Source organism: Caretta caretta, chromosome 1 (genome assembly GCF_965140235.1).
Source record: "Caretta caretta isolate rCarCar2 chromosome 1, rCarCar1.hap1, whole genome shotgun sequence".
Taxonomy (NCBI): Eukaryota; Metazoa; Chordata; order Testudines; family Cheloniidae; genus Caretta; species Caretta caretta.
This window is the reverse complement of record NC_134206.1, coordinates 139,443,698-139,457,170: the sequence shown is the minus strand read 5'-3', so window position 1 is coordinate 139,457,170 and position 13,473 is coordinate 139,443,698. Positions and strand designations below refer to the sequence as shown.

The 13,473-nt window shown below is 38.1% G+C and overlaps 1 protein-coding gene across 5 annotated transcripts in view; it reads right to left on the bottom strand.

Moving 5' to 3' along the window:
• Positions 1 to 318: 318 nt before the first annotated feature.
• Positions 319 to 13,473, bottom strand: part of NHS (NHS actin remodeling regulator) — a 335,527-nt gene continuing 322,372 nt past the window's right edge. For all 5 annotated transcript variants that reach the window (XM_048861959.2, XM_048861970.2, XM_048861987.2 and 2 more), the window contains 4 exons: positions 12,382 to 12,513; positions 8,211 to 11,180; positions 7,671 to 7,797; positions 319 to 4,444 (listed from right to left, as the gene is read on the bottom strand). In XM_048861959.2, the coding sequence (XP_048717916.2) occupies positions 3,817 to 4,444; positions 7,671 to 7,797; positions 8,211 to 11,180; positions 12,382 to 12,513 (3,857 nt within the window). In that variant the 3' untranslated portion in view covers positions 319 to 3,816. The remainder of the gene's footprint in view (positions 4,445 to 7,670; positions 7,798 to 8,210; positions 11,181 to 12,381; positions 12,514 to 13,473) is intronic.

The following is a 13,473-nucleotide window of genomic DNA, read 5'->3' as shown; positions in this document are numbered from 1 at the left end:
TGAAACCAGTTTGTTTTAGGTCTTCCAACCACAGACAAGCAAGCAATCTTGCCATCATTATTTTGTCTCCCCAAGCAATAAACTTAGGGCAAATCCAGAAGTCTTTATACTTAGGCAAAACTCCCATTAACAATCCTATTAAAGTCAATGGCAATTGGATTTTGTCCTCTGTGAACTAAAAATTAGAATTCAAGGAGAAAGAATAAGAATAGACTGTATGAAATGTGTAATGTACGTAGAAACTTACCTTTGCAAACTGCCACATTTGCAGACTATTGATTAGAAATAACATTTCATTGGAGGACAATAAAGAGAAAGTTTGGTTTAATTGCAGTCACGTTTATTTGCAGTTTCTATACACACTTTCTAGGTAATCAGACTTTTCTGACACATTTTTTGAGGGGTTCACAATGAAACTGTCACTGTTTTTACTAAAAATAAATACAAGACTTAAAGTGTTGCACAGCTCTAAAATATACAAAGGCTTGGATTTAATGTAAACTTTGAAAACATTTTACAAAAGAAACCATCTTTGCAACAATTTAAAAAGTTCATATTTACAAATATTACAAAAATACAAAATGGATGCAAGTCCATAAACCATTGTCTTTTCTGCCAGCATGAACTGGTGCTAGTACCAAAATAGTTACACTGTAACCTTCTTAATTTTTTTTAATCTTTAAGTCATAACCTACAGTATTTCTCTAAATCTGCCACCATTGCAGCAAATGCACTCAATCACTGACCTTTGGCAAAAGCAAACATTTGCTTTATTTGCTACAACTATTCCATGTCCTCTATGCTGCCACAAAAGAAAAAAAGAAAAGAAAAAAACGTTATTTTTCAGACACAAAAACAGCTGCATAAGTTTCAAGATATGTGTTGTTATTTTCTAAAGCTTGTCTTGAGTGCCTTAAAGATATATACCTCACTAAAGGGGTTTCCTTTAAAAAATTTTCTGGCTCCCACACTTATTATGATTGTGAATTCTTTTTTTTTCTTAGAGGATTTACAATCCAGCTTTATTTGGGTTTAAATCTGTTAAATAGAAAATAGAAAAACTTTGTCATAGATTTTAGATTAAACAAAATAAGTAAAACTATATTTGATGCGATAGTTCTGTGAGCAATACATACAGAGGGTATATTAATGCCTCATTCAAGTCAAAATGTTTATCTTTATAGATATTTAATTTCATACACGTTTAATTTCATACTGGTACCATATGCTATATGGTACCAGTATGAAATTAAATGCCTAGTTTGTTAATAAAAGGTGATATCAATTTATCAAAGTCAACTCAGCTGTTTTCTGCTTAAACTTTAGAATGATTTTTAAAGCACATATAACGTCTTTAAGGATATTATAAAAGGGCTGCTGATATACATTCTAAGGTAAATGACCCAAGATGACCGAATAAGACTGTTCTGTCTGACTCATCAACTTCATTTACTCATGTTCTGCAGAAAAAGTATTTTGAGATATGCTAAACATGCCTGGTAAAAAACATACTAATTCATTTATTTCATCTGCACTTAGACTCAGGTTTTCTTAACTAGCCTGTTAACACAAGCAATGAGACTTATTTCCAAAACCTTGACCCACTTATCTTTCTTTAAACACCTCCAGGTTTTTCTGATGTTTTAAACTGTTTTGCCGATTTAATTCCCACCCCCAACACACATACTCACATGCACACACTGACCATAGCCCACGTACTGTATGCTATCACACTGCACAGAAGGACGGTAGGAAACCCTGAATTATATTTTTTGTGGTGTACGCAAGATGAAATAGGACATATTCTAATGGGAATTAACATTCAAATTTTTGTTGAAGTCATTCTAGTTTATTCAATCATTCCAATTTTAAATAGAACCTTCCTCTTCAAAATATTATTTGCCTTCTTTTAAAACTCTCTGTCCTATGCATTGTATAATTAAAACCTAAACCAATAAAACCCCTTTCACACATCCCACTTCCCTATCATCGTTTACTTATGCTTGAAGCCAAATTTATTTGATTTCTTTAGTACCAAAGTACCTTTCTGTCATCCTACTCACTCTGTCCTACTGCATGCCACATTCTTTCTTAAAAGCTGTCCTCTGCATTAAACCATCCCATGTTCAAAAGCATATTCTATTGTCTGTAAGCAATACCAACTGCTTACATTTTGAACAAATAGGGCCTGTTTCTCCTCTTGGCTTAAGTGGTGCTACACCATTGGAAAACTGGTGTAACAAAAGGGAATCAGGCCTATCATTTTAAACATTGGTTTCATTTTGTTTAAAAATTAAAGGTATAAAACAACTTGTGGCTTGAGCTCACAGCTACATTTTCTTTCAGTTTTAAGACAAGAAAATTCAAGTAACTTCAAGTAATTCAGCTTTTGTTTCCCTGCCTTCAGTTTATCAAAGCATTTGCTCTGACTCATCTCCTTTCCCGCCCCCATCTCATTCCCCCACCCTGTTAAGCATTTCTGGTAAACCCAGACAAAACTTAAGCTGTATGTGGCTGGCACAAAACCAGAGCATTCCTCATTTAATAACGAATATAAATAACGTGTACACACACACACACACACACACCTATTTCCCCGCTACATTTTTTTCACAGTGTCATTTCTGTAAATATTTAGGTAGCATGAATCTCATCAGCACAAAGAGAAAGCTTCACTGAAAACTCATTGCAAATATTTACTGATAAAACGGTGCTTGTTGCATGCTTATAATTTATTTGTTTCCTTTAAGAACCAGAAACTAATCATGTTTAAAGATTATAGTTCTCGGGTTATGACTGGGTTATGTGTCCCAATAGCCTAATAAGAATATGAAAATAAGTACCGTTTCCTCATATCTATTCTCTCTAATGCAATCCATGTCAGAATAAAGGGCTAAGGGACACTGTCAAATGTGACTGCTTGGGGCTTTGCATTAGAAATGGTTTTGTTCTGTTAAAAGCATGCTTTCCATCCCTACCAATTACCACATTGAAACTCACAGCTGCACTTTGCAATTAGCTTGTTTTGAGCTAAATTTTGAAAGACAAATGGTTACTTTAAAATTAATCAGCTCTTAATTAGCCTTAATATTTCATTAATTAACATTGAGATTTTCTTTCAGACAGAATTCAGATTTGAGGCTTTTTGATCACACTGAAAGTGGTATTGGTGGACATGTAAATATGATGTTTGATATAAAAATGGTATTCACAGAATACAGTTAGTACATTTTACTACTTTTGTCTTCTATAAACAAAGTTGTTATGCAGTAAACTATTTGCCACGTGTCCACTTTTTTCTGATAATTCTATTTACAGATTATTATCAAAAATATGGTATTTACATATGTTTTGTTAATTTTTTCTAAATTTTGTTTCAGTTCATTTTAGTGTAGAAAAATACCAATCCGTAAGCACAATTTCATTTTTTCCCTAGGGAAGCACTACAGTGAGAGGTTTTGTTCCTAAATGGGCAACTTAAAAAAAAAAAGTTATTTTTAATTCTATGAAAATGGATGATTTTGAAATCCACAGTGACAACAGGAATGAGAGTAGGATAAATGAAACTTAAGGTAAACAGAAGAGACATAGCTTATATTTCTACTTTTTAGAAAACGTAATCATTCGCTACAGCTCTAAATTTCTGTTTTCCCAGCATCTTATAAACACAAACACTTTTAAGCATTGATATTGCCCTGCAATTGTTTTGACTGCTACAGAGTTGGCCTGTTATATTCACATCCTTTTATAACCCCAGTAATTTCAGAGTTTACAAGTTTCACAGTCAACCGTGTGGCTCTCTGGAGCTTAGGCAACCTATGTTGAACTCTGAGAAGATCGGTCGTCATGAGGGCTGCCATCTGAATTCTCAGTTTCTCCTTCTGATATAGCTTGCATTGGCGTATTGTACAGCCTACAGCGTACGCTGTAACGGCTGCTGCTGGCTGCAGGAGGTGCCCGTGAACGCCCTACTCTTGAAGATGCAGACATAGAAAAGCTCTTGGAGGAGAAACCTTCTGCATTAACTCTAGGGGAGCAAGGAGACAGGGGGGATAATGTGTCAGGAGTTGATGATGCCTGGGGAGTCTCATCAGTGTTTTGAGGAGAATCCACAATTAGCTCACTGGGAGATTTGGGCAAAATAGGGCTCTTTAGTATCTCGGTCGCTGACATCCTATAGCTAGAATCCGATCGACTGCCCTTTTTAAGGAGCAGTAGCTTAAATTCCTCGTTAGATGTGTTGGACTTTTTGGCATTCCTGTAAATAAGACCAGGAGACCTCTGACTGCTTGCTGGGGCTCCCACATTGCTGGCAGGTGGCACGCTGCTGGCAGGTGACGTGCTGCTGGCAGGTGACGTGCTGCTGGCCCCAGATGAAGCTCTCAATCTGTTTCTTACAGAAAGATCTCCAGAATCTTTTCTCCCAAGTACTTTCCTTTTTGATCTGTTAAAAAACAAAGGCACATATGTTTGTATGTTATTCACATGAAATAATATATAGCATTGCTACAGCATTTTACAACTTCACAGAACTAGGCACCTATTAACTAATGAATCCTCACAATACCCTCACCAAGTATTGTAGGTTAATAATCATTGAAAAACTTGAAACGGCATGTAAGAATTGTATGTACATTAGGCACTAGTTACAGAGAGTAGCTCCTGTCCCCCTCAACTCTGCTGGGCCCAGTCTATACAATTCATCCATGGTAGGTAGGACTTACACAGGCTTGGGAAAAGGATGGACTAATGCAACAAAAAGTGATATTCTTTCTACTTTTGGCTCCCATTCTCCAGCAAGAGCCACCAGATCGGATTCACCTCTACTTACAGGAGGGGTGGCGGCAATTTGGCCCTCTGTTTGAATACTGAGATATATGTCTTCTTAGGTTTAATTATTATAAATTGTAACCTGTTTTAATCCACTGTAGTTGATATTAGAAAACTCCAGCTGTACTTAAGTCGTGATGGGAAATTTTAATTAAATACCAAAAAAATCTAATTCTGTCTGTCTTCTCTTGGGTTTCAGTATCATCGCCAGCTCATAAGAACAGAGCTAGTAGGCAGAATGAAGAGATGATTGTGGGTATTTTGCTCAGGAGATATGCATGTTAACAACAACAACAATAATGAATGGCATCAATTGTATTTGTAAATTGTTCTACTCATTCTATAAAGATATTTAAGCTGTTGACCAGCAATACGATACAATATTATAATAAAGCAACCTTTAAAAGCCCCTTTTAAAATTTAACAAAATAAATAACGGTGGCTACAGCACAGAGAGAAAGGAGCAGGTGAAAGATTCCAAATAAAGGGCCAACAATTGTCATGCAGTTGTCATCCCAGCATACAGTTTTTCTGGGCAGTTTGGTAAAAATCAGAGTTTTAAAATTATGGTGTTTTGAAAAAGCTGTAGTTTACTTTGAAAACAATTCCATGTCTTTTTAGCTCATCATATGAAGAGCAATATTTATAAATATAAATTGATGTTCTTTTGACAAGCTACTAGGCTGAGTTAGATATGTGGAGTAAGAGACCCGGGGAAATGTGACAAGGCACGATTTCAGGAGGATGTACAGAGAAAGGAAAGAAGGACTAGGAGGGACAAGGACTGGGTGTAAGGGCTCTGGGGGGCATACAGAGGGGTAGCATGAAGCCATGTCTCAGAGTTGGGGTGCTGTAGAGGAGGTGTCAGGCAGAACACTGATGGGATGGAAGGGGGAATGAAATAGGGGAGTGAATAGTATAAAGGGCATGAAATAGGAAAGAAGAGAAAAGGTAAGGATGGGGTGCAGGGAACCAGGAAGGCATATATGATGTGCATACAGGGTACATAAGGACAGATAAGACAAAAGCAGAGGGCTTAAAAGTTTTTTCTGGCATAAAAGCCACATCATATCCTCCATTTCCTCCACTGTCCGCTACCCTGTATCCCAAGCTGAAATAATTCCCACTATCACACACACACCTCCTATGGACTTCCTAACATCTGGAGGAGGGGAACCCTACTTTGGTGGAGTTTATAAATTCTGCTGAAGTAGAGCTACTCTCCTGTAGCCCTTATATACCAACCCAATTGAAGATCTTGGCTTTCATTAAATAAACAGGGGAAATTTATAACCAAACCACTGTTAAAAACAGTTAAGATTGAAGGTAGGTTGTAATGGAACCCAGCTAGCACCCAATAATGAGACTGTACTTCCTTTACAAAAATCCAATGCCACTTTAAAAATCCAACTTTCTGAAAGTCTGGTAATGCACAATTAAGGGGATGCAGCCAGTCTCCCACTGAACATAATCCTTCAACACTCCCTATGATACCAATAAAGCAAAACATGTAACCACATGATTAAATCCATCCTTAGTCAGCAAAGCACTTGATGGGTGTTGGTAGACTGGCATCCCTACAGGGGCAGAGGTTTGTGGTTTGTTGTATGTGTTGTATGCTGGTTCTAGTGGTGAGGTATGCATCTCGGTGGAGGAGTAAAGGAGTGGCATGTTAGATGCCTTAACTTTTCATGTCCTAGCTTTTGTCATTTTGTGTAAGGTATGTTATATAGAAAGTTACCTTAACTCACACACTACTTTGTGTTTTTAGATTCCCAGTTTTTTAGATTAAGAAAGGATCTCCAACCCAGCAATGACTACTTTGTGAAAATGCCCATGTGGCGCAGGCGTTACTTCTGCTCCTTAACTGGCTGAACAGTTTGACAAAGAACAGGATCTTCAACGCTGGTAGCTGTTGCTTTCACGAAGACAAGGAACCCCCTGAGCACACTGAACAATTTCACAAAAAGCAAGGCCCTCAATACAGTAGCTGTTTCTTTATCAAAAGCACTGTTTTTTGTGGCATTGTTTAGTTAGGTCAGGAGCTTCACTAATGAAGACTATAGTTTTATGAAGACCAGCTTCATTCCTGAACTGGCCGAACAGTTTCACAGAACTCTTTTTCTATGACAAACCAACAGCTACTACTTCATAGAAGATCCTGGTTGCCATAAACAATGGTCTCCTTCAGCTCACCACAACTTAAACCAACATTTATGACAAGAAGCCCTAACAATTTTTTTTGTTAATTAACAAAATAATTATATAACCTTAGAGGCTTCACAAAACACATATTTTACTTTCTACACTTTGCAGTTTTTAAGTTAGAGTGACCCCAAACCTCATGAGATTCAGAATGTGAATTCTGGACAGATTGATTTCTAATCGATTAGAATTCAGAATCCAAGAAGCTGATTTTCTTGAAACTGCTCAGAAAGTTCAATTTTTATTCAGCGATTATATGCTAAAAGTTTGGAGCAAATACACTGTGGTTTTCGTATAAAACAAAGAGCTTGAATCCTGCTGTAAGTGTAAAACAGCACAATCTTAACTATGGTAGCATAATGGAACTTCCATAATACTCTTACTGTCAGTGGAAATAGAACTCAGAATCTTTAGCACCAAAACTCTCTACCACTTGAACCAAAGGAGTATCTCCATTAGCTAGTAAGAGTAGTAGGCTCTTATTGTGGTCCAGCTAGTAAATGGGAACATGACTCACTTAGCCAGTGTGTATTCCCTTCTTGGACATTGTTAGTTGATGCTTAGCTGCAGATTTTAGGAGGAGAAGATTTTATTCTGTATGCATATGGATTCCAGTAACAGTAATGCTAGATCACCTGTGAATGACTGCAAATAGATCCTCTGTAGTGCGAGGTTTGTTTGGAGACACAAAAACATCTTCTGCTTCAGTCTGAGAATCTTCACTCAATGGTGAAATTATGGAATCATCACTTGGAGAAGATTCTTAAATAAGAAAAGAAGCAATGTCAGATGCTTGCCACATTTTACAATAGGATGCTAATGCAATTCACAAGCTCAATTAATAATGGAATTGTCTATGCAATAATATGCACTTTAAATCTAGTCTAAATATTGTACTCATCTGTCAAAGTAACGTTTCTTGGTATAAATGGTTTCGTACTCTTTTCTTAACTGAAATGAAGTAACAGGAGAATGCAAAATATATATTCTTGTAAGAATGTTTAAAATAAAGTCAGCCAGATACTCAGCTGACATAAATCAGGATAGCTCCATTAAAATCAGTGGAGTTATGAAGAGTCCCTCAATCTGAGAATCAATATTTTTAGTGATCACTAAAAATCATCTTGATATAATCACTTTTTTAAATTATAGAATTAGTTAATTATAAAACTGACCTTTCAGTGAAGCATCATCTGCACTCCCCTGTGTCTCCTCTGCCCTGCTGTCATCAGAGGCACTTTTGGTTGGAATACCTGATGCAACATCGTTTTCCTGCTCAGAACTTTTTTCATTAAGTGAATTTACAGGTGATATCTCTGATTCACAGCTGATATTCCCAGGCACTTTGTCATCACGGTGGCTTATATCAAACTGATGCTTAGGCCGATTACTAATGTCTGCTCCCCCCGCTGGTGGATCAGACTGGAATGTGGTTTCATCCACAGGTTTAGATTCCAACTTTTGTTCATAGACTGCAGGTAATTCTTGCTTAATCTGCACAGGATCAAGGCTCCCTTCCTGTTCTGTTTCATGATAAGTTATCTTAACTTCATAATCACTTGTAAAGACAGCTAAACCTTTTTGAAACCCTTCTGCAGAAGTGTTACAGACTTGTGTGTTCTCTGGTAAAGGCTCACCAACTGGGTGCATTTGGTCTTTCATGGTTTTTGCTTCTAAAATACCCACATTTGCTAAGGTTACAATTTCTTGATCACAATTATTCTGTACACTGATAGATGAATCTTCTTCTGAATGCAGTTTATCAGGGCCCGTCTCCACTGGAGAAGAATCAATATAGGACATTATGGCATCTTCAGTAGAGTACTGACGTGATATTGATTTCTTCGGTACAAGTGGCCTCATTTTGCCTGGAGAAATGGCAGTCACCATTAATGTGGTTTCTTGTATGCAGAGAAGGTCTGTATTATCGTCTTTTTGCTTCACTTCTTCAGGCTTAATTGATTTAAGGTGAACAGATTTTAGAACTGAAGGTGTAATAGCAAGGGCTGGTGGAGGATTAGGGTTCAGTGCTTCTCCTACCATGTTCTGTTTATTGTGATTAAAAGCATGCAACTGGTTTCTGTGAGTAAATGGTTTATTCAAGACATTATGAAGAGCACTTAGGTCAAGATGAGTAGGAGGTATAATTGGAAGTTCTAGATCTTTGTTTAGAGAAACAATGCCATCTTTAGAAGAAGGCTGTTGCAACGAGGACTTCCTTTCTGGTACTTTTGGCTTTCTTTTACTACCCCCTGGAGATAAGGGCCCAGAGAAGAAAGCTGTCGGGAAAGAGGATGTCGGTGTTTCAGACTGACTGGAGTAACCGCTAGAGGGTGATGCTAAACCAGCCAACTTTTCCGGGGAAGCCAGCTTAAACTCATTATCAACAGAAGGGAGGGATGGGGTGGTGGCTCTCGATCCGGACTGTGATGTTTGTGATTCAGAACTTTCTGGCGACTTTATGCATTCTATGACTGTAGTACCCGTAGCAGTGCTTGAATTGGATAAAGACCTATAAGGATCATTCGATTTCAAGTCATTTAGAAGCCAGAGATCTGCATAGTGAGATTGTTCAGCACCTTCATCTTTAAATGATGGAATATCCGTGGTGTCAAACTGAATGTTCTTTAATTCACTATCATTCTGATTAATCCAGGAGAGTTCCTGTTTGCTTGGCAGATTAGAGTTTTCCACTCTAGAAGGTGTATTTGAAAACTCAAGTGGCAGCTTCATTTCCCTGGAAGTGTGAGGCACATGCTGCCCACTGTTTATCTTTGGTTCTTTCTTCTCAGGAAGTTCTGTGCTGCCATCAGATTTCCTCAAAGATGAACTGCGTTTTGGTGGGGCTGGCTTTGCCTTTGGTTTCTTGAGAGAGATGCTCTGTCTTCCCTGCCTCCTGTGGTTTACGTAATCCTGCCAGGCACAATCAGTGAGACTGGAAGTAACATCTGCATTCCGGCCATTCTCAGAGCCTGTGGCTGCATAGTTACAAATATAACTTTTATTACCTTTGAGACCACAGTCAAAGTGCATGGAGGTATAATATCCTTCAGTGTCAACAGAAAAGTGTGAGCTAGTGTCTGCTTTGTCAGATGGGGTCTTTTCTAGAAAGCTATCGTAAGTGGCCATACTCGTAAAACTTGGGCATCCTAGGCTGTCGTCCTTTGGGCGTTCAGGGCTGAAATCTTGATGACAGGATGCATCGTGATGATGATGCAAGTAATTCCATTCACTATCGCTTGTGTTGCTGTTATTGGGGTCATCAAGTAAATCTGCTACAGTGGAGGTGAAGGAGCTTGCCCTGTGACCTCGAACCTTATCGATGTGATCACTGTACTGCTCTGTTATAAAGACACTAGAATCTTCATTGGCATTAGGAGCAGTGTTCAGTGACAATTCTGAGTCACAGTGTGAAGAGCCAGTCAGCGGAGGAGAAGCAGCAGGAGGAATAGTTTCTGATGTCTGTGAGGGACATGTTGAGCTACTTCCACTCCAGTTCCCACTCGAGGATTGATGGTCATCTTTCTGGTCCATGTGACTGCTAAGAAGGACTCCTGCTGTGGAGATAGAGTGAATGGGGCTCCCAAAGGTGTCAGAGTTTGATGAAATCTCACAGCTTCCAGAATCTGCCATCCTTGACAACCTTGACCTCCCTCTCTCATTTACATTATGTTCTGGGCTGTGTAGGTGCTGAGAACAAGTTAAACCTATGGGCTGGTGTTCTTGTGAACCCTGGTTATTGATGGCATTGTTACCCTTTTTCGGGATTCTTTCTTGGCTTGCCAAAAAGTCTTCTGCTTCATACACTGAAGTTTTGGCATCAGCATCTTGATCAGCTTCACTGGCTCTAGCACCTTCACGAGGAAGACTCCGTGATCGGATATGGTGGCTCACTGCTGTAGCGAACATTGCATCACCGTTGTCTGTCAACACCAAAATGTTGCCGGCTGAATGTGACAAGGAGGCTACAACACTTTGACCTCTCTGAGCTCGGATTCTTCTTCTGGATGGAGCAGCAATGAGAATTTCTTCAGTCTGGCACTCAGAGTCTCTGGTACCTGATCTTCTGTTGATTGTACTTGAGAAGTCTGGATTTGCATGCACAATCACATTCCGTTCTCTCGCTACTGGTGATTCATCAGAATCTAGGATACATGTAAAATTGTGTGAGATACATTTTTACATTTGCTGACTAACAATGACCCGCAGAGTAACCCAAGAAACATATTTGTTGTAGACTTTTTTCTTGCTGAGTATTGTACCAAATGTAACTTTACTATAAAAAGCATATAAGGCAGACCTTATCCCGGTAAGATGGGAAATTCTCCTATTCCTGCAATGTGATCTTGGTTCTCCTATTCCTGCAATGTGATCTCGCGCTGAGCTGATCTTGCTGTGACAAGATAAATATTCACTTTTTAGTTTGTGTCACTGTATTTCAACTAATAAAGGCTGTTTTAATGAGCTGTTGCCTTTTAGAAAACTTTGTAATCATTTTTATTTAAAACAGATCTATTTTGATTGTATATGTATGAATTTTCTTTATCAGATTCTTTACTACCGAGGGCATTTGCATAATAACAGGATTCTTGTTTCATAGACTCTAGTTGCTAATTCCCTCATATCAACACATACCTGGTTGGCTTCAGGAATAGATGTATGCTTAAGAAATAAAGATCCTGGATCTAATGTTGATCTCACACCCATTTTACACTAGAGCTGACTTACAAAGAGTTACTTCTGATTTACACTGATATGAGATCAGAGTTAGGCCTCCTGATTTCATCCTCAGTAATAAAGAATGAGTGGGAATTGAAATAGGAAAAATAGATAAGAATAATGTTTGACGAAGTTTCCAGAAAAGCACTTGCAGATGTCTAATGCAAATATTCAATTGGCTGTATATGTAAGTTGTTCTGTTCTGGGTGCTGTGACAGCGCATCATCTTGCAGGATATCATCTGTCACTTCTTTACCTTAAGATCTCTTGCACAAGAAAAAACTTTCACTGAATCTAGTTACTTTTTATGCACATAATTATGGTTATAGAACAAAAATAAACTGAAAAAAAAATTAAGTAACTGATTACATTTAAACAATAAGGGTTGAACATGTATATCTATATCACTCGGTAAGGCCTGTGGTTTGTCAAGGCCATATTGAGTAATATAGCTTTGCTTACTGTATTAAAGAAAAAAAACCAAAACACATCATTTCCAAACTCCACAACCATAAAAGCGGAAATGTTTCCTTGGAAAGCAGTTTGGAAGGCAGGCTACCACCTCAGATCCCTGCGATTTAAGTCAGTTAGAATGCTATCTATTGAAGATTTTTATTTATACTACACCTATTTCTTGTTGCACTCTTCTGGGGATGCCAGAGATGGTTTTCCTCCTTCTCAACTTTCGTCTTCGCTGTAGTACAGATTGTGAATGAACAAGAGAGCAGCGTATACTAGCCTCTCTGTCAAAACCAACTCCTGCAACCCATAAATAGGTCTCATTAGCCTTTAGAAATGGTAAACAAATGTCATGGCTGGAACACAGTGGAGGTATGTGAGCTTGGATTAAGCCTGTGAATAAATATAATGGAGCCCTTATGCAGCTCTTATGTAAATTATATTACGGTATATCACAGTGTTACTTCTAACTCCGGCTCCCTCTCAGCAGCCTGCACTGCCAAAAGAAACAGAAGGAGAGAAAATAAAGTAAACAAATAAGAAAAGGAAAACAGTTAGGAATTCTCCATGGCAGGCATCTTTATCACAGCTACTTATTTGTTTGCCATGGAGACAATGACGTCAACACCTCTGCAAAGAATGGGAGCAGCCAAGATGATAACCTGAATCTGGTCAGCTATATTCTGACTCATTTAAACAAACTAATTAACTAAGTAACTAACTAACTAAAAAAACTGGTTCATAAAACTATTTTGCCATAGATTGGTAATTCTGAGGAGACCAAGGTGCTAGGGAACAGGTGAATAAAGTATTTTATATCCACATACAAGTTTAGAGAACATTTTTCTTAACTGTTATATAGGGTCAACATTTAAATAAATGTGTACTTAAAGTTCTGTTTCTAAATCCACATTTAGCCACCTTCAGAACTGGCATGATTACCCCGCAGCCTCCCATAGAAGTCAATGGTGGCTGCTGGGTGACAAGCACTTTTGAAAATTAGGCCACATACTTAGGTGTCTAAATGTGGATTTAAGAACTGAACTTTAGACACTCATTTTTTAAAAACTTTTGGCTATATAGAATAGATAAGAACATCTCATTTTATTTACATTTGTATGGTTTTACTAAAGGAAGCTTTGTTTTTCTCCATGATCAATAAAAAGTTAAATTGAAGACAGCCAAAAAATAGAGCACTTAGCGGGGGTGCTGGAACAATCTGTATAGCGGGGGTGCTGACAGCCACTGAACTAATCTGCA